Source organism: Kryptolebias marmoratus, linkage group LG6 (assembly GCF_001649575.2).
Source record: "Kryptolebias marmoratus isolate JLee-2015 linkage group LG6, ASM164957v2, whole genome shotgun sequence".
In the NCBI taxonomy this organism is placed as follows: Eukaryota; Metazoa; Chordata; class Actinopteri; order Cyprinodontiformes; family Rivulidae; genus Kryptolebias; species Kryptolebias marmoratus.
This window is the reverse complement of record NC_051435.1, coordinates 23556224-23577795: the sequence shown is the minus strand read 5'-3', so window position 1 is coordinate 23577795 and position 21572 is coordinate 23556224. Positions and strand designations below refer to the sequence as shown.

The window sequence follows — 21572 nt, the reverse complement described above, 5'->3', positions numbered from 1 at the left end:
AATTCAACGCAAAGTGGGCGGGCTGAGCTGCTTTTCGAGATTCAGATTGGTTGATTGATTGTCATTCACAATGCAGCATTAACATGATTGGTTGAAGGGATTCCCACGTTGCTAGGATACAGGAGTACGCTACAGCATGGCTGTTGTTTGTTTTCCACACCGTTTTTTTTTATCTAGTATTGAAGCATAAAAAACTGATGTGTCTGAAATGAAAAACTGTTTGTGGCTATTTGTTTTTCTAAACAAGGAAACAGCCTTATATCATTGACGTTTACAGGTTGTTTTAATTTTGTCCTTCTGGCTTACCGTACTACCCTGTCAGCGTGACACTAGAGGGGCGGAGCTAAGATTTTTATAGAAACACGGATCTTTGAGTCCCAGCTGCGCTTATAAATCATAAAATGAGTACTTCTGAGCTGAAAACCATCACCGTGATTGGCAGGTAAGCGAGGAAAGACGTTTCCACTGTGTACAAATCTGTTAAAAGGACTCAAATACGTCTTTAAAGTGTTCCTGAACTCGAAACAAACATCAAGTTGTTTCTTTTTGTGAAGAACTCATATTAAAGCGGTTTCTTTCATAGTTTCAAGGCTTGTAAGTGCTGTTTTCAATGCATATTTAAACCACTTTCATGTACTATTTGGGTCTGTTCTGTTTTGTTTTTACAGACTGACTTCACATTTTTCAAAACATTTTGATTACATTAAAACGATTTAACATAATTTAATCTTTTTAGGTGACAGGATGACACTTGTCTAACTTACTGACTCCCTGTGTTTGCCTGTTTATAGTATGTTTATATTTAATCTGTTTTCTGCACACTGCTCTTTTTTATGTGCACTCAGCTGAATTTGGTAAAAGTGACCTCTTTTAACCTTTAAAGTAAACACTGAACCTTTACATTAAATATGCATGTCATCTTTGCCTTTCTGCTGGTGTTAATCAGTGCATAATTTGCTGTAGAAATGCCCCGAAGATCAAAATCTCCAGATTAGTCATTTCTTATGCAGCAGCTTTTAATCTTTTGCAACATCCCTAAACTCACAGTTGCATAAATGGTTGGCCAATGTTCCAATATAAATAAAAGTGATGTTACCTCTCTTTTTCTCAGTGGGCTGATCGGACGCTCCTGGGCCATGATTTTTGTCAGTGGAGGTTTTCGGGTAAAACTCTATGACAACCAGCCAGGGCAGGCAGCCACAGCCGTCACAGAGATCAGGTGAACACACTGGACTGACCATTATATAATTTATTCATAATTAATGCTATATTGCAGCACGGACCTCTGTCTTCTTGTTTATTACAGAATAATCAGTTTCCTGAGTCTATCTAGGCTACTCAAATAAATCTGACTTCCCTGAAGTCGTGCCTAAAATGATGCTGTATAAAGTAAATAACTTGTCTCTGTGTGGATGGTGTATTATTCATATTAAATTAGATTATACATTAGCTTCATGTGGTGATATAAAACTGCTTTGGTTTGATAACATATTTTTATGTTTTAACAGAATGACATATCCTACAAAATGTTGCCATGCCCTTAAAATACCAATTAATTTAAACATAACACTGTTTTTAGTGAGCAGTTGGTAGTATTTGCTCTGAAATTTGTAGTATATGTGGTCTCAATGAAACTTGTTGATCTATTACTAATATTACAATAAGTTTAAAAAAGTGATCTTATTTAGAAGTCGGGGTCACAAACTGACTACATAGTTGTAAAAGACTAAAAACAATTCTACATTTTTACAGACTCCAAAAGTTAATCAGTTTTTAAATATATTTCTAATGATAATTATTTTAGAAAATTTCATGATGGTTCATGAGATATTTTGCTAACAGACAAACAGTCGTCAAACAGTTGGGAAAGATTCTCAGCTACTACCACACCTAATATTAATTAAATATCTGTAAAGTTGACTGAATTACAGCAATTTTATGTTTTCTAAGATCAGTTTGCTGTAGTGGCCATGTTGAATTGGGTTGCCTTCAAAAGTTTATCAGTTGTAGATGTACATCCACTGAGTAGTTTTTGATCATTTCATTATAATCCATCCAGTAGTTCATGAAACATTTTGCTAACAGATAGACAAACACACATGGGCAAAATTATTATCGCCTGCCTTTCAGTGGTGGGTAGTAGCGACAAAAAACCTTTAAAACTCTCAGCGCATTGATAACTCAACAAGGCCCTGTTCAAAATATCTTTTGCTTTTCTATTCTGTCCTTACAGAGAAAAAAACATGAATCCTGCCTGATCAGCAGCTTCTACCTGCTGTAAGAACTCACGGATGAACACATGTTGAGGCTTAAAAACAGCTTCACAGCCCAGTCAGCACAGGTTAAACATTACTGAGGAATGACAAGGGCATTTTGGTGAAAGTTCTGTGGAAAATACAGTGAAACAGTTTTAGATTAGTTTATTATTAACACTTTTATCCATAAAAAAAAAAACCAAATTTAGTTTAGGTTTACAGCCAAAAAATTGATTTCTAAAAGCATATTTCTTGGCATAATTGTAAAAATATATTTAAAACAGTAACCACAAATTAGCCTTAAAAACACAACAAAAAAAAACAAATGATTGTTTGGGCTGTGTGTGTTGTCATTTTTCTTTTGCTGACTTATTTGCAATGTTTCTTTAACCCGCAATAGTCCAGGTCACAAGTCTCCTCTGCTGTAATTTTGTAGCTCAGATGCAGAAAAGTTTGGATTTAATCTGTAGAACAGATTGTGTTCACGGCTTTTACGAAAAGGTTTTGAAATATGTGGACAACCTTTATTCTCAATTCAGGAAGTCTAACAAAAACTTGATGTTTTGTGTCTTTGCAGTGTGTTTTATGTGTGGGTTTCTTAACGGTCTCTCGTGCTGTGTGTCGGCTCAGGAAGCAGCTGGAGGAGCTGGAGAAAGCCAACATGCTGAGAGGGGAGCTGAGCACCGAGCAGCAGCTGGCTCTGCTCAGCGGTTCTGAGGACTTGGCCCAGGCGTTGGAGGGAGCCTTTTTTGTCCAGGTATCACAGCAGACCGCTGACGACACAAAAAAACGCACATTCTGTCCATTTGGGACAGGACATACAGCTCTGCTTTGTAGATTCATTATTGTAGAACTGGGGAACAAGATGGTTCTCATGTCTGTTTTTATTTGCATCATCATTGCGTGCCTTATTTTGAATAAATCACAGTCAACAATGACTTAACTAAGTTCACCACATGGTTCATTACATCGATTATACTCAAGGGGGCGATACATCATTACTTCTTTTCTGTTCTCTGCTAAATGAAATGAAGCACTTTTTTATTCATTTGAAAAGCAAAAGTTTATTCTGTTCTTCTTTCTACTCTCCAGTCTGTGTATGAAGTCATCCTAAAATATTTATAGATTATAAATGCCCATTAATAGAAAATTTAAGTTAACAATTAGACTTTAGAGCAACTACAGTAACCCTTTAAGTTTTATTTTTTAACGCTGCTCCGTTTTGCTTTTTATAAAGTTACTCAGTACTTGTTGTTTTGTCAAACAAGAACACAAAAAAGACACAGGAAGAATCTATGAAAGCTCTTGGATACACAGTTTTACAGCAACAGGATGCTGCTGCCCACTTACAGAAGGAGATTATGAATTAGGAGTTATGAATTTACCGTTTACTGTAGATGTAGTTTTATAGCAAACACAGTGGTCTGTGCATTAGATTATTTATTTTATCTGTCAAATTTGCAGGAATTTGATGTATATTTTACTTCTGAAACTGATAAATGCTCTTTAAACATTCAAGGTCCAAAATCCAATAAAAACAGTTTTATCAATGTCAAAAAAAGATATATAGAAAATGACACGTATGTATGTATGTTCGTGTGTGTGTGTGTGTGTGTGTGTATGTATGTATGTATGTATGTATGTATGTTTGTTTGAATAAGGTTGATATTATTCCTATTTTTTTAGTCAGACAGTACAATTGAGACTAAAATTACTGTTGTAAAAGATCAAGAAATGTTCACAAGAGTCCATCCTCCCATCCATTCATTTTCTTCTGCTCATCTGTGGTCAAGCAGTGGAAGTAACAAGTCCAGGAGGGAAACCTAGACACTCCTCTTTGAAGCAATACTGTCCCGTTTTTCCTGGGGGGGGTCCCCCAGGCGTTCCCAGGCCTAGAGAGTAGGATGTGCACAGATATTATATGGAGGGACGCAACCAAGACGCATCCTAATTAGCTGCTCAAACCACCTCAACTGATTTCTTTCAATGCAGATGAGCAACAACTCAGCTCCAATTTCCCCCAGATGATGAATCTTCTCACCTTATCTTTAAAGCTGAGGTTGGCCTTCTCACAGAGGAAGGAAGGCTCAGCCTTAGAGATAGAGTGAAGAGTTCTGTCATCTGGGGAGAGATCAAAGTAGAGACCCTGTTCCTTCCTGAAAGGAGTCAGTTGATGCCTACTGGACGCCTCCCTCTGGAGGTTTTCTGGGTACATCCCTCTAGAGGAATATCTCAGGGCAGACCCAAGACTCACTGGAGGGATTATGTATCGTTCCTGGCCTGGGAACGCCTTGGGATCCCCCAGGAGGAGCTGGAGAGTTTTTATTTTCACTGTGGTGTGCTGCAAAGACCTAACAGTTATATAGATGTTGTAATGTTCATTTTGACTCATTTTTATGTACTGCCTTATAATCAAGACAACTATTTTATTCATCTGCACTGTCAAAATTATTTATCCATGTTCGTACATGCTTTTCTTGCAAACCTAATACTTGTTTCTTTTTTTTTTTTTTTCAAAGAAATAGCAAAAGTGATCTGTTCTCTCAGTGGCAGTTCTGTTTGTGTTTATGTGTTTCAGGAGTGCGTATTCGAGCAGCTTGAAGTCAAGCAGCATGTCTTTCAGGAAGCAGAGCGTCTTGTGGGTGAAGACACTATCCTGAGCAGTTCCACGTCCTGCCTGGTGCCGAGCAGCGTTTTCTCCAAAGTTCAGAAGAGAAGTCGCTGCCTTGTTTCTCATCCGGTTAGTTCTGACACAGTACTGCTGTCAGTGACCTGTGTGACAGGAATTACAAGTTGAAAAAACATAAGAGAGGGTGTGAGGGTAGCTAATTAATGACTCTATCTTGTATTTATAAGCCCATTATACAGACCCTCCAGGATTTCGCGATGTTGCGATCGCAACTATTAACGCAAAATCAAGCAAACCCCGCAAAATCGCAACTTTTTGCAACTTTGCCCAAAACAACACAACTTTTCCGCAACTTTAACCCAATATTTATGGTGGAATACAAAATAACCCTAAATAACTCACAAAGAAGAGATGTGACGTCACATCCTGTTAACATCAGAATGCCGGGAGCGTGCAGGAGCAGAGACTGAAGCGAAAATGTGCGCTAATGCGTCACATTTGCCCACAAAGATTTCAGCAAAGGACCGCACAAAACACCGCAGTGAAGTTAGTTTTAAGTTGGATATTGGATATTCGCGCTCTGCAGAGTTAGCGGCGTCTTACTCACGGCTAACCCGAAACATCCAATATCCAACTTAAAACTAACTTCACTGCGGTCGCAAACCAGTTTCCTACCCAGCTGCACGAGAGTGAGGGGAAGCTGTTTTGCACATCCTGCAGTGTAATCATCAAACATAAACGCATCGACAAACACTTTGTGTCTGCAAAACATGTGAGGAGAGCTGCAGACGAGGGACAATCCAGAAATGGTCATGAATGTCAGTTTAGAAGCTATCAAAGCTCTCAAATAAAGCACCTTTTGAGAATGTCAATGTTTGTTGGTAATTATCTTACAAAACTACTAAGTATTTTTGGTTTATATATTAAAAGTTATGTTTTTTATTGATTTTAGTAAAAAAAAAAATTGCAACTTCTAGGAAAATGCCCTGTGAAATCAGGCATTTTAGCCGCAACAATCACAAAAAATGTCCGCGAAATCCTGGAGGGACTGATAGTATGCTAGTATCCGCTCACAAACAACGCTGAGGCTTAAACTGACAAGTTATCAACTAAATTTGCTGTCTTTTATGCTCCTTAAACTGGAGGATTTTGTAGTAAATTTGATGTAATGCCACAGTGGTGTAAGGGGAAAAGGAGATTACTGCAAAAAGACGTGCAAGGTAATTTATTGCAAATCCAAATCACGCTGCAAAACTCTGTATTGAATATATATTTAACTTTTTTTTTTCCTTTTTTTACTTGGAATACTGCCATTAAGATGTGGTCAAAACATTAGTAAAAATAGTTTCAAACAACAAAAGTACCATTTTTTTGAAGGAATGCGGATCACTTGCCAACTTGAATTTCAAACTTTAAAGAAAGATCTTGCACGTTCTGCTTGTGCTCAGAGTATGTGATAGGGCTCCGTCTCAGCTATAAAAATATTTCATTCTGTAGAGCGTATACAATACAGTGTATTTTATAAAAGCAACTAAGAGGAAATTAGAGGAGCAGGGGCAACATGTAATCCTCTACTAATCCCAGTGGCAAATCTTACATTTAATAAAATTGTTCCACATTCACACTAAAATGGATTGGGTTCTACTTTTGACATCTACATGGGTAGGTGTTTGGTAAATTAACAATTATGGTAATGTTTAAATACAGAAAAAGCCTTTCATCCAACCTTTATTCAAACATTGAGTATAATGAAGGCAGAATATAAACATCACCCATAAAGGTTCTGACAGGTAGAACAAAGGAAGATTACAGGTTCTCTGTAGTAGTGAAATAAACCGTATATTATTTGTACTTGTTTTGTTCTTTTCAGGTAAACCCACCTTACTGTGTGAATCTGGTGGAGCTGGTACCTCACCCAGAGACAGCAGCCACCGTTATGGACACCACCTTTACTCTGATGACCAAGGTAAAGATTAACCAGTCCAAGCCTCAATTATGTCTGAACATGCAAGAGGGATGAAAAGGTTTAATGAAAAAAATGAAAATTCAAAAAATGTTTAGCAATTTTATTATAACAGTCGTAAAATCCTACTATTTGCTGTCACTAGAGACAAAAATCATTTTACTTTGATGAATTATTTTTGTCACACAAGATTCAGAAGTTGAGTTTCATAACACTAAAAAAGTGGTATTCTTAAAAGTAATAAATATCATTGTGTTTGTGTTTGGGTGTGTCTTTTACCAAAATATCTTATGAACCACTCAACAGGTTTTAAACTTTACAGAAATGAATCATTGGATGTGCATCTACAAATGCAAATACTTAAGAAGTCAACCCAATTCAAGAAGCCACCACGGCTAATCACCCTTAGTAAATACTAAAAATGGCTAAAACTCAAGTCTTTTTAAAGATATTGAGCTCTACTGGTGGAAACAGTGTGTACTCCAGTTTCCTCCCAGAGGCCAAAAACGTGCATGTTAGGTTATTTGATATCTCTTAAATTGTCCCTAGGTGTAAGTGAGAGTGTGAATGGTTGTTTGTCTTGTTTGTCTCTATGTGTCCCTGTGATGGACTTGTGACCTGTCCAGGGTGTCCCCCGCCTCTCACACAGTGACTGCTGGGGATAGACACGAACTTCCTGTGACCCAGAATTGAGAAGCGGGTAAAGAAAATGGATGGATGGATGGATGGATGGATGGATGGATGGATGGATGGATGGATGGATGGATGGATGGATGGATGACTCATGAGATCTTTGTTTAAAACTCTGGCATGCAAGGCTGCAGGCAACATGCATTCCTTCAAGAAATTCTACTTCTATAACAAACAGCGTTCCTATGGATTTTAAGGTTTCCGCAATAATGAATTCAAATTTATTGTGAATCCAAAGACTTGTGTTCTTTTACAGCTTCTAATGACCTACAAATGTAGAAATTCACATGGTCACATGTGAAAATATGTCAAAATAAATGGTAGCATTCTTTGTAGGAATGCATATCACCCGCCATCTTGCTTGCCAAAATTTTATATCTTGCCTGATCAGTTAATGCTCCGAGTGTGTTGAGAATGACTCTCAGCTACAAACACAATACATTTTAGACCAATATCAGTAAAACTGACTGAGTTATAGTCTTTTTTTTGTTGTTTGCTACGGTTGACTACCTGTGGCAGCAATCTTGAATCAGGCTGACCCCAAAAGTTAATCAGTTAGATCAGGGGTGTCCAATCCTGGTCCTCGAGGGCCACTATCCTGCATGTTTTCCTTGTTTCTCTGCTCCAACACACCTGATTCAGTGGTTAAATGACCTCTTCTTGTTCTGCAGAAGCCTGTTAATCACCCATTGATTCATATCAGGTGTGTTGGAGCAGAGAAACAAGGAAAACATGCAGGATAGTGGCCCTCGAGGACCAGGATTGGAGACCCCTAAGTTAGATGTACAACCAATGGTTACTTTTTGAACGTTTCAACAAAATCAATTCAACAGTTTGTAAGAGATTTTACTCACAGTCAAACAAACACACACAGACAATACATGATTGCTCGCTTGATACATGACGTGAATCAAGTGAAATGTGTGTTTTACCCACAGAAACCACACATCTGAGCTGTCCTTATCCAGTCAACTTGATCAGCTTTATATGGATTTGAAGCATCTTATACTCAGATTTTAACCTAGTTTCATATGTTTTTAATCACTTTATTGGTTGGTTTATTTTCTATTTTGTTGCATTGGTCTACATTTAGGTGAACTATACACCCAACAGCCATATCATTATGGACACCTCAGCCTTTTTGAACTGGTCCTATTTTTTGCCACTGAAACGATTCATACTTTTCAGGCACTAGACGAATTAACACTAAGGAGGTTTTGGAGGCCTTGTGGATTGTGTGCTGGGGGTCTCTGTAGTTTGGGATTTCACTTCCTTTGGCAAAATACAACTCCTACCAGTACTGAACAAATGTAATTGTGCTAAAAACAAGCTAAACAAAACAAACACTACAAGCCTGCTGGGGTTAATTTCATGCAAAATTCTAACATAAGTTTAAATTTAAACATTTTTGGTTTTCAAAGAATGATTTTGAAGCTACTAATAGGATTTGAAGTTGAATGATTTCATGACTTTATTGCTATTCTTTTAAAGCTTATGTTGAAATAAACAAAGATAAAACATAAAATTGATTTCTTCAGCTTGAACTTGTTCAGACTCAACAAGTGTTTAAATTAGTTCATATTGTAAAATCCTTTCTACTTTTTGTTTTCTGTACAAAGAAATTCCTCGGGTTATGCAAAGTTAAAGAAGCATTAGTCTGATGTTTTATTGCTTCAGTCTTTTTTGGAGTGATTTCTCTGCTTGACTCTTGATTTGTTGTGGTTCAGGTTGGCCAGGCGCCCATCCGTCTGAGAAAAGAGATCGATGGCTTCGCCGTTAACAGAATCCAGGCCGCCATCACTGCAGAGTCATGGAGGCTGGTCCAGGTCAGTGTCGACATGAGGTTTGTTGTTGAAAAGCCTGCTGAAGTTTTTACAAAGTAAAGTCAATCACTTTTCTTCTTACATTCACCACAAACCTTTAAGTTATTGTCTTGTGACTCATCTCTTGGTTTTATCTAGTAGGACTGCTACTTTTCTTTATTTGTCTTTCTCGTGAACACAAAATTAGCCAATATTCTATTTGAGAAGAGTACTTTTTATTTGTGAAAATAACAGGAATTCTGATGAAACGGTTACATTAATGTAAATTCCGTCAATATATTTATCCACAAAAGTCCAGTCTGCTCTGATAGGCTGATGAGGTACATTTTACCTATATGAAATTAAGCAAAATATAAATATTTATTTACATTTTCTAAAGCTAGTTCATACCCCCAACATACAGAAGGAGTTCATCATGTTTACATCTTTGTCAAGTTTTTGAGAAATGTCAAAAATACCTGATTTATTTTATTAATATGTGCCCAATGCAAAAAATCCATCAGGCATAAAAACATTTAAACATCTGGTGTTATTTGGACCGGGGTGATTTTGATTGCTGTACAAAGTATACAGACTTTTTCCTAAATAAGTAACCACTTTATTGTATATACCAAGATTATGATCTGTTATTTACTAATGCTGTCAAGGCGGAGCATGGCGAACCCAGAATGCAGACTCCTCATGAAGTTTGAAAAAAACATAAAAATTTATTTTTAAACAAGAAACGGACGACGGGGCAGCCAAACAAACTACAACAAAAATCCAAGGCAACACAAAACGACAAGGCAAGGCACTGAAGGCGAACAAAATAATCAGGAGAAAAGAGACAATGGACCAGCGAGGAAGTGGAGAAAGTGACCCGGTTTTAAACACAGAGGATAATTAGGTGAAGTGGGCACAGGTGAGTGATAACTAATGAGCAGGTGGAGATGGGCGTGGCAGGCAACCAAGTGACAAACTGAGGAGAAGTGAATGATAACAGGAACACAAGGTAGAAACAATACAAAGACAAAACATGAAAACAATAACCCAAAATACAAAAGAAACCTCAAAGAAAAAAACAAAACAAAACCCAAATCCTGTGATAATTACAGAATAGTTAGCTTTATTTAAAAGGCCATGACAATTACTGGCAAATAAGGTGAAATGATTATCAGTATTATAGTTTTCATATGATCTAATTTTATATTCAAATTACTTTGCATGTCATCATTCTCACAATCTATGGCATAAATGCACCAGTATTTTGAAAACAATGACAAAATAAGATTAGATTTCATGTTTGGTTTCCTGTTCACATTGATATACCAAAATGGAGTTTTTTTTTGTTTTGTTTTTAAACTTCATTTTGGATTGTTTTTCTCACTAAAAACTTTGTTTGTGGACGAGAGAGTTTTAAAAACATATCCGCAGTAGTGTGGGGCCTCAAAGGAAATTTTTTAAAACACCCTCCAAGATGAAGGCAGTTTTTGGTGTATCTGTGTGGACTTAGGATTCAGGGTTTTTCAGAATGTCTTTTTTCTTTTTCTTTTTTTTTACAAGCACGCCTCTTTGTGCCCTAGAAACCAATGCAACAATAGTCATTTTTACAGTTTTTTTATGATTATCTGGCTCTAAACTTATCCATACAGTGTCATACTTTACTCATGGACTTGAAATGGGTAAAATCTGAGAAGAAATTGTAAACACATAAATATAAGTTATAATCCATCCATCCATCAATTTTCTTTACCCATTTCTCCTTTCCGGGTCACGGAGAGCTAGTGCCTATCTCCAGCAGTCGCTGTGCAAAAGGCGGGAGACACCCTGGACAGGTCACAAGTCCATCACAGTGACACATAGAGACAAATGAGACAAACAACCATGCATGCTCTCACTCACACTTGGGGACAATTTGATAGTTTCGACTTAACCTAACATGCATGTTTTTGGTCTGTGGGAGAAAACCAGAGTACCCGGAGTAAACAGACGTGAGCACAGAGAGAACATGCAAACTCCACCCAGAAAGGCTCTAGGTTGGGAAGCAATCCTGCAACCTGGGAGGCGACAGCTCTAACCACTACTCCACTGTGCCACCCTAAATATAAGTTATAATATCAAAGAGAAATGCAACTTTAGGAATTGTTTTTAACAAAATTAAGAATTTTCTTTCTAATAAGAATATTAGGGGCAGTGTGAGGTTCAGTGTTTTGCCTAAGGACACTGGTATGCTGCAGAGGATTGGACCCCTGATTTTCTGATTGTAAGCTGACCTACCTGCTGCTACAAAGCAGCACTAAAAATACAACTCAAGACTTTTATTTTAGAGTTTTAGGCTGTACGCTTTCTTGTAAAAGTCAAAAAAACAAAAATAGACACCAGAGTGTTTTCTGATGAGGAAGCAGGGCTGGCTGTACCCAATATAGTGTAAAAAAATAAAAATAAATAAAATAACAGAAAGTCACACATAAATGAAAAAATAAAGTCTCAAAATAGTAACAATAGTTCAGAACCTCACTGCAACAAGCCTAGAGTTAAAATCTTGTTCTCTCGGAGACAAAAGCTTGACAAGGAGACATACATGTAAGATCAGAGAGTTTTAAGAAGTTTAGAAATTCAGATGACGTGGGAAAATCTGTTGCTGAACCTGGCTAATCTGCCTGGATGTTGTGATTTGTCTTCCCAGAGGCAGTGGTGTCTCTCACATTGTTAACGTCCAGAAAGTACCGCTCCAGTGACCCTTTCTGAGTTTTGAGATATTCCAAGTGCAGCCGAGCATTTCTCTGACGGAATGCTTGAAAGGTGGTCCCAAACATGTTCTGTTGGGCTGAGGTCAGGTGACCCTTTCTCAAACATTTTTCTTTTTTTTTTTTGATGTGTTGTGCCTCAGTAACTAATGAAAAAAGTAATCAGATTAATCAAATTTTAAAAGATGATCAAAAACCAACAACAAAGCTGTTTTAGGGAGCCTCAGATATGTAACCTACAATATTTAACCTCAAGATGTTTTCTAGTGTTTTGTGGACTATTTCACATTAATATAACTAACATACACAAAAACTGTGTTGTAAAGTTTGGAAACATACATGTATATTTTAACATTTAAGGGTCCTTTACGTAGGCTGTATAATGCATTTTGCAGTCTAGGCTTTTTAAAAAATAAGTAATTTGATGACTTTTAGCGAAGTAGTCCAAGTAGTTCAAGTAAGCATGCAGTCAGGTGAGAACACTTGTTGTGTTAGTCACTGTTACAGAACAACCACTGAGAACATTTCAGTTCTGAGAATAACAAATAAAACCACTTCAGGGAAATTCTTTCACTGCCAAGCCTCTCACTCCTGACTTTAACAGCATCAGTGGATCCAGCGTAATGTTTGTGATTTCACACAGGTCTGTGCAAATTCAAAATCATATCTGCTAATTGCTGCCACCAGAGTGGGGGGTAAAAAAACAACAAAGTTTATTTTCAAATAAAAAATGTAAACATTACAATTACTTATCAGTAATAAAATATCAAGCATGTTATGTATACAGATGCACAATTTATAAGTCAGTTTATTCTTTTAATTACTTTGCCTTTCTTCCAGTTCTCAACCAATCAAAATCCTGCTCTTATTAGCGCACTTTCTGTAAAAGAGCTGGATTTGAGGCAGGCCTCCTCTTTATCAGGAACACAAGATGGCTGCCACAGAGGACACACTCACACGGTAAAAAATAGGAGACGTCTGACATACATTTTATGCGTAGTGCTCCATGTCAACACTACTCAACACCTCTGCTGGTTCTGCAATTCCTTATTTGTGAAAGCTCACATCATCACTGGACATGGCTGGCTGGATTATTGATTCATGAATGACAAGAGTCAGCTTAAAGAGAGACTCGTCTTCGTGGACATGTCACTGAACTGTTTTGTTGTTTCATGTCAATTGTTTTTGTTTTATTACTGTGAAATGAAGAAGTAATATATGAGATGTTGCAGGTTGATCACACCTCCTGTCCACCGTATTGCTATAGTAGGTCTTAAAGATTAAACACCTGCTCTAGAGTAGACTGTTCACTTTTTTAGGGCCACATACATTTTTAGAGAAAATGGGATATTTAGTTAGTTGCAGTTGGCAGTTTGTGCCACTGGATGACCCCTCATTTAATGCAAAAGGTCCTTAAAGGTTCAAGAAAACAGAAAATGTGACAATTTTTGCGTTTTGCAATTTCTAGTATTTCTAAAAAATTAAAAACTTTCACAGAATTCCCTTTACTGTGTCCAAATTTTCTAATCCATACAGTAGGTTTATGGGCATTTAATCTATTTTATTTAGACTTTGTAGGCAATGGGTTTGCTTGATTCATAAAAAATACATTTAAAAGATACTGAATGGTCATAGATTTTGAAAAAAATTCTGACTTCAGGAACAAATTCTGGTTTTACCTGAGTTAACTAACAGCCCCTTTGTGTATACTCTCTGCTTAAATCTTTAACAGAATCTCTACAAATAGTAAAAAAAATCATGAAAAGCAAACAGAACGTAAAGTTCAGCATTGAACATCAAGGCCTGTAGTCTGGCAGTGGCCTTGTGACTCTCCCTTGCCCCTCAGAATACACACACAAACCCAGAAAATGGTCCTTGACTTGAGGCCAACATTGGAAAGCAGAGCGGCTGAGAAAGCACCTCGTTACCCCAAATGATTATAGTGGAGAGAAACCCCACCCACCACCCCGCTTTTCTCAGATAACGGCCTCGTTGTTGGGAACAGGAGCCAAACAAAGACGACCCTGTCCATTTCTTCCTACTCACTCGACTCTCTGTATCTGTTTCCTCTGTGGTAGGCCAAAGATACCTGAACCCCTCCCTCTGTCTGGCCCGCCTCCCATCCCTCCATCGCTCCATCCTCAGCTCTCTCCTCCCTGGACATAATCCTGAGGAAACATACTGATTAGGGAAACTCAATATATTGGGAGTATTGTGCCTAGATCAAATAGAAGTTTGTTCGTACGCTATAAAGTATAATAACTACCACTGAGAATATTTAATCTATCTTAATGGTGAAATAATCAAAATCTGAACCAAGTTACTCAGACTGGGACACACTTCCTCTCAACGTTCACCTGCTATTTTTTTCAGCTGTACTGCGTAAAGAGTAGCCGTTTAAAGTAAATGTTTGTAATAGGTTAACTTAAATGTGGCTTTGTTTTTCTTGTCTCGCTCCATCAGGATGGTGTTATCTCAGTGAAGGACATCGATCTGGTGATGTCAGAGGGATTGGGAATGCGTTACGCATTTATAGGCCCCATGGAAACAATGCACCTAAATGCACCTGAAGGTAATGTTTCCTGTTTGGACCTTCTGCTCCTGCATACAGACGGTCACCCTCACTATCCTCTAACCCTAACCCTCCCTCAAACTCAGCAGTTATCAGCACCACTTTTATTTCATTCATTTTATGGGCCTTAAAGCACATAAAAACATGTTTTTAAAAACATTTTTACTTTTCATTACTTTAAATTGATAATTGATAAATAATTGCTATAGATAATGTATGTTTTTTTCCGTTTAAATAAGTTTTTATCAAACTCGAGGTGTTGCATTGACTTAAACAGGATTACAACACAGTATGATGTACATAACAATCCACCATACATGTGGCGTCTAGTACTGTGATGCTCCTGTGTGTGCGTCACACTGAGAGTGAAACCTCGGGGAGATGGAGAATATCAAAGGGGAGTGTGAAACCCAGAGAGTAACCCTGACTGCTCACACACACACACACACACACACAGAGTAAACTGGCTGAACAAAGCAGTCTTTTGATGGGTAGCTGAATGCACTCCCTCACACCACTCTCATCACAGCCTTCAAACCAGGTGCCAGCTCTACTTGTAGTTAAAGTCTTAAACCTTTTTTGGGGACTTTTTTCTAACTTAGGGAGCAGCAGAAGTATGATCATGTTCTCAAAACCTTGTTTAGACCTAGCTCTGTTTTAAGTTCAAGTCTTTAGATGTGTCCAATCAGATACTGAGGCCCTCAGGCATTCTATTTATCCTTCTGCTCTTACCTGAATACTTTTACCATTAAGCTGCACAACAGAACACTGTTCTTTAAGGGAATGATCCACTTAAAGCTGCTGTTTGTAGCCCAAAGGGAGGTGCAAAACCTTTTTAAAAACACAGAGCCAGTTTGACCCACTTCTCCAACACCTACTGGACTTTGTTGAAATAGTTGCAAAACACAAAAGCACAGATGACAGTGTCAGGGATGAGAGTGAAGATGATACAGATCTAAGGACAAAGGAAAAGTCTCTGTGTAAATGCTGTGACACTTTCTCATAACATGGGTGATAACTGAAAAAACATTGTAATCCCTGTTAAACTCTAATCTGATTTAAGCAGTGATGTTATACTATTGAATAGTATAACACCTGTTAACATGTGCATTCATAATTAAAGAAACAAATCAAATCAATCAAATTGAAAAATTGGGCACAATTAATGTCTTCCCTTTTGTGAATAGCTTTATGAACGACCTCAGATTTAAAAAAGATTCATTCTGAGCAGACTGATGAGCTGACAGCTCGTCCAAACAGTGCCAACACTAAAGTGGACTGCTGCTGTCTTAAAACATCTCCAAGCTCAAAAACTTTATAGCAATTCAGACAAGTATTATCTTTTTAAACCTTTATACTGCTGTCAATTTTGTATTACTTGATTATTCTGGCAGAAATATTATAATAATCCTGCCAGAACTGCTACAGGCTATACCAAGTGCTACAGCTAGCTGCTGCTTCTGCTATTGGTGCTTGCAAATAATCTCTGCTGTATAATGTGAAACTGACTGTGATGTAAAAGTTTATTATAAAAAATCTTGCACAACCAGCTATAAAATCGTTAAGATTTGAGTTGTTTTAAGATAGCAGCAATTCATTTTAGTCTTGGCCCTGCTTGGACTAGCCATTAGCCCATCCGTCTGGTCAGAATTAAATCTATTTCTCCAAACTGAGGTCGTTCAAAGAGCTATCTACAGCAGGTAAGATATTAATTGTTCATAACCTACCCACAGAACCTTGCTTCAAAAGATCCGAACTGTATTTTTTAGTTGTTTTCTAAGAAAAATGTAAAATTCAGTTTCTCCCAAGCAAACCTTTAACTGTTGTGTATTTTCTCTTTAATACAACTACAATCAAGATGTCATGTTAAGAAAAAACAGGTTGGAAAGCCTCATCTCTCGTTCATGTGAGATGTTTAGTTGAATGTAGGTGGTACTTATCCCACTGTTGTGTCATGTGTAGTGAGTTCTACTGAGTTCAGTGCAAACATTCAAAGTTCAGCTTGAGAACATTATGTGAGAGTAAAAGTGCCATTTTTAATGTCTTGTAACTATTTTGTGTGTTATTCTGTTTGCTTTAATAGCTTTAAATCTAGTGTGAAACTTTCTTTCAGTGAACAGGATTGTTTTTACTGAAGCATCACTGATTTACCTCAGTTGGGAGAACCGGTGTGAAGCAGTTTGAGCACTTTTTAGTCCCTTTTGAATTTTACCATAGGGGATTCGTAATTCTTCAAACACATTGTTCTCACCTGCAGGGTTTTTATCGGAGGAATGTGAACAGACCACATGGCTGGGCCTCTTTATGATACTTTTTGTCCACTTATTTTATTATTTCAAAGCCTACGTTGTGTCTGTGATCCTGCAGCTTTAAAGGACATTTTAACCAATCTTATAACATGAGCTGGTGGCAGATTTGGTTTATATACTCTGTGTTTTTAAGAGCAACATTACAGGCTTGTAGTTGGCTACACAAATAATTTTAACTGTGTTAATGTTCTATAACACAGAAGATCAGTAAAATGTACATGCAGGACTGTCATAATGAGAAAATATTTTATAATAATTTATGGCTTTTTTAGCTGAGTTATTACAACAATAGTTGTAGTGGAGGAAAAGCAGAAACCCATTGATTAATGTTTAACAATTTGTTTGAGCCGCACTTAAATCATTGATTAACCGAATTGTACAGTGCCTACATCACAAAATAGTCATTAAAGATTAATAAATAATGAGAATGGTTCTAATGAATGTGTCTGAAATTTAAACCACAGATTCTTAAAGTCTGTAAAGGGAGACCTGCGGGTTATTTGAAAGGCATTAACATTAAAATCTAACCAGAAAAAAAGCTCTCCTTTCAGAGTGACAAACATTTATGACAAATAAAACTAAAAATTGTACATTTTATTATTTTTCATCAGTGTTTTTTTTCTATGTTGTGGAGAACATAACAGGGTCATTATTTTGTATAAATGGAACCTAAATTACATTTACACATTCTACACATTCACATTCAGTCACAAAAAGGTTTTGGACCTGTTCATGTTGTTAAAGACATTCATCAGGGCTTTCAATAAAAACATCAGTTTTTCACTCTTTAACAGGAGAAGACATTTTATCCAACAGTGATATTCAGGGTGTTTGTTATGCATGTGGAACATTAGTGCTTCTTGACTGCCTTCTCATTCCCTCACTAATTTGTGCTCCACCACCTACTCACAGGTTTGGAGGACTACATGAAGCGATATGGTGAAGGTATAACCCGGGTGCTGGCTTCCTTTGGGCCGGTACCTGACTTTTGTGGAGAAGCTGCCAAAAACATCTATAAGGTAACATGAGTAAAACGTCAGAAACACATATGCTCATTAATGGAAACTTGTGACTGAAAGTTTAATATGTGACAGCGTTTATTTATTGAGGTCAAAGTCATTTAATAACTTAGATCATAAATATTCTCCTGTTTGTGATTACTTCCTTTGGAAGCTGATTGATGGTGCCTTTAGTTCTGCTTGACTGAAAGTCAATGGTTTCTCCTTCCTTCTGCCTCAAACTGCTCTATAAGCAGTCACATGTTTTCAGGTGTTTGTCTCAGAAAGTTAACGTGTTGAACTGAACTAATTTAGAGGTCAAAAGCAGTCAATCTTGTTTTGCAATACTTTGTAGTCTCATTGAAGAAATTCTCAGGGAATGTACAGCTAAAGTACTTTTTAAATTGTGAGTATAAGGGCAGCACTGAATCAAAAATCAACTAAATCCATCATCATTAACTTTGGCATTTGTTAGGATTTACACCCCGGTGGTCCTGAGGTGGGATATCTCAGTTCAAGATAACTTGTTGAACAAGACCATCAACAGTGTGTTCGCTTATATGAGAAACTCCAACATGAATGTGTGTGTGAATCCTTCTCCCTTTCTTTTTTTTCTGATAAAACATTTGCCTCGCATGCATTAGAACTTTCTTCATTGGGTCTCAGAGAGTGGAGAGAGTCTCAGAAAATTAGAAGATGAAAGTCTGTAGATCAGTAGAAACTGGAACATCACACTGGGATTGAAGGTTCTGCTTTGAAATGTTTTAAGTCATATTTATCTGACAGATTTTAGTTTGCTCGCATTTATGATGTGTCCTCCACATTCACCAGAGTTAGTTACAGCTTTCAGCCATCTTAGACAAAATCTTTTGTTGTGAAAGAATCAGAAGAAAAGTTTTGGTCACAAGCTTGAATCCGTGATCTGTGGTTGGCCAGTGTGACAAAATCACTGACGGTGGATATATCACTCTTATGACCAAAGAGTGTCTAAAAAAAACATGCACGTTAGGTTGCCTTCAGGTCCAAGTCTCCCTTGAAAAAGAGATCTGACATAACAGTGGGATTTGTCTGGTTAAATAAAGGTTTATAAGACCACCTATGACAAATATTATGCAGTTTCAGAAATTTTAAGCAAAATTTGTGCAGTGACTCCTGCAATAGACTCAGCCATAAGCCTGTCCACGGGGCTCTCCTTCTCCTCATCCTTCTACCCCTTTTTTTTAGTCCAACTTTAATAAAAAGAGAGTTAATTCCAGCGCTTAATTTCCATTTATTGTTGGATTGATATTTCTGTAAAATCTTGTGACAAACCTGATTCTGGTGTCCAAGTTTTACGATTTCTAAAATCAGTGTGAGTTGGCCTTTAGAGGAAAATTTCTGATTTTCAACAGGAATCACCCAAGAGCGTTATAAATTAATAAAGACGTAAGCTGCACAGGCTCTATAGAGCGTGATGAAGGTGCAGCAGAGCATCTCATGGATGCAGAGAATAGCATGAAGAACTTATTTGGTGAGTACTAAAAGTGTAGCAGTGTCGCCGCTTTCATTGTCATCCAGCCACCTTCTAAGAGGTCATGAGAGCTTAGTGGGGCTGTCATCCAGTGTGAAGGCGGCTTTACTCACATGTGTTGTCTTTACTGGTGTCCACAGGAGATGTGTGAGGTGATTCCCAGTGACCAGCAGCATCTGTCAGCCAGGAAGGAGAGGAGGGACCAGCTCCTCATGGGTCTGGCCAAGCTGAAGAAGAACCACTGAGATCATCACAGAGGGCCTGGAATGCCAAAATCTGAAGACCGAAGACCGAAATGATAGAAACCTTAAACATTTTAGATCTTTGTTCTCAATCTGACAGACAACTTGGGTTGTTTATTGTTCTGCCTTCAGACAGTTATTCTGTAAACTTTGGTAATGATAGGATTGAAACAGTAAATAAGATCTTGAATATTAAGAATATGTTAAAGTGATTTAAAAAGTATTTGCTAAATGGTCACAAACATTTTTATAGCCAGCATAACTGGATAGCTACACATCAGGAAGCAGAAATTCTTTATTTTGTTTTTCAATTTTTTTTGAAAAACAATAGTTTTTCAAAAGTTTTGATCAATAAAACAGTATTTCCTAGTCTTATAGCCTCTGTTTTGTCATCCTAATCATAAAAAAGTTTTTTTATTGTTTCTGTCCATTACACCTAAACAAGTTGATCATGTGTGTTGTGTCAGATGGTCACAAAGCAGGAAGTAATGTCTAAAAACATGTCACAAGTTTACAATGATTCTCAGGCTTGCAGCATTGTTTCTGCTCCACTTATGTGAAATATTTTATTTCATGGAGGTTTCCGAGCAGAGTGACCGTCATGTGATCCCTCCACTGTCTACCTTTATATGTGTGAAGTTCAAATGATCATTTACCAAACCAGTTCTCAGGGCACACTATCCTGCACGTTTCAGAGGTTTTCCTGCTTCAACACACCTGATTTTAGTTATCGAGTCATTAACAGGCCTCTGCTCAACTTGATGATGTGCTGTTGAAGTAATTTCTCACTTGAATTCAGGTACGTTGGAGCACAGGCTCATATAAAACATGCAGAACAATTTGCCTCAAGGACCATCGCTTATAGGTTAAAGAATGTGAAACGTGTTTTTCTCAGTATTCTGTCACTTTCCAAGTTGTTTTTCTCCTACATCTGCAGCAATATTGAGGAGGAAATATTGTTCCTTTTTATAAAAGCAGAATCACACTATGTCAGTACTACACATAATGAAAATGTCGTTGCATAAAGCTAAAAACAGATGTAAACATATGTTTGATTTATAAATATTTTTTAAAACATTCATGTGAAATGTACTGGGGATCATAAAAAGAGAATCTCTAAAGATTTTTAAGTTTTTTTTATACTTCATTTTGAAAATGAAACAAATTTTCAGGTTTAAATAGTATTTAACTCAATAAACTTTTTATTTTCACTTTCTACTGTCTAACAAGTATTGCTGAACAAGTTGCTACACTGTTTGAATTTACAGAATCCATTGTTATTGTTTTGTATTGCTAATAGTAGGTAATCTTGTTACTGAGCACAAAAAGATCAAATCTAATGATTTTCCTACTTGCAACTAAAACACAGTTAAGTCAAATCTGAAGTCATTCCCAGCAGCAGTAGTTTATATCTTTTTAGGTTGGGTTTTATGGAAATGTTGTCAACAATAAATACCCTACTTGCTGTAGATGGCTCCTTGAATAATTTGAGTTTGGAAAAATGGAGTTTATTTCTAACCACATTGACAAGCTAACATCTAGTCTGAATGGGTCCAATTCCAAAATGGATTGCTGCCGCCTTAAAACAAGTACAGTATCAAAGCTTTTATACATGTTAAAAATACTGTGGTTATTTATTAGTGCAAATTGCAGCAGCAGCAAGCTGTAGCTCTTCAAGTGCTGCCTGGAGCACTTCTGATAGGAAAATCATATTCTGACAGGATACTAATGTAATGCAAAATTGATGGTGGTGCAACGTTTATAAAGGAGTTGGATTTGTTTTAGGACAACACCAATCCACTATGATCTTGGCTCCACTTGGACTAGCCACTAAATCATCTGTTTCTCCAAAACG

At 37.2% G+C, this 21572-nt stretch overlaps 1 protein-coding gene across 1 annotated transcript; it reads left to right on the top strand.

Moving 5' to 3' along the window:
* Positions 1–324: 324 nt before the first annotated feature.
* Positions 325–20089, top strand: cryl1 (crystallin, lambda 1). The gene is made up of 9 exons (XM_017430132.3): positions 325–442; positions 1112–1219; positions 2886–3012; positions 4834–4995; positions 6755–6850; positions 9265–9363; positions 14550–14658; positions 17880–17986; positions 19616–20089. The coding sequence occupies exons 1-9, from the start codon at positions 402–404 to the stop codon at positions 19718–19720; spliced, it is 954 nt and encodes a 317-aa protein (XP_017285621.1). The 5' UTR covers positions 325–401; the 3' UTR covers positions 19721–20089.
* Positions 20090–21572: the final 1483 nt, after the last annotated feature.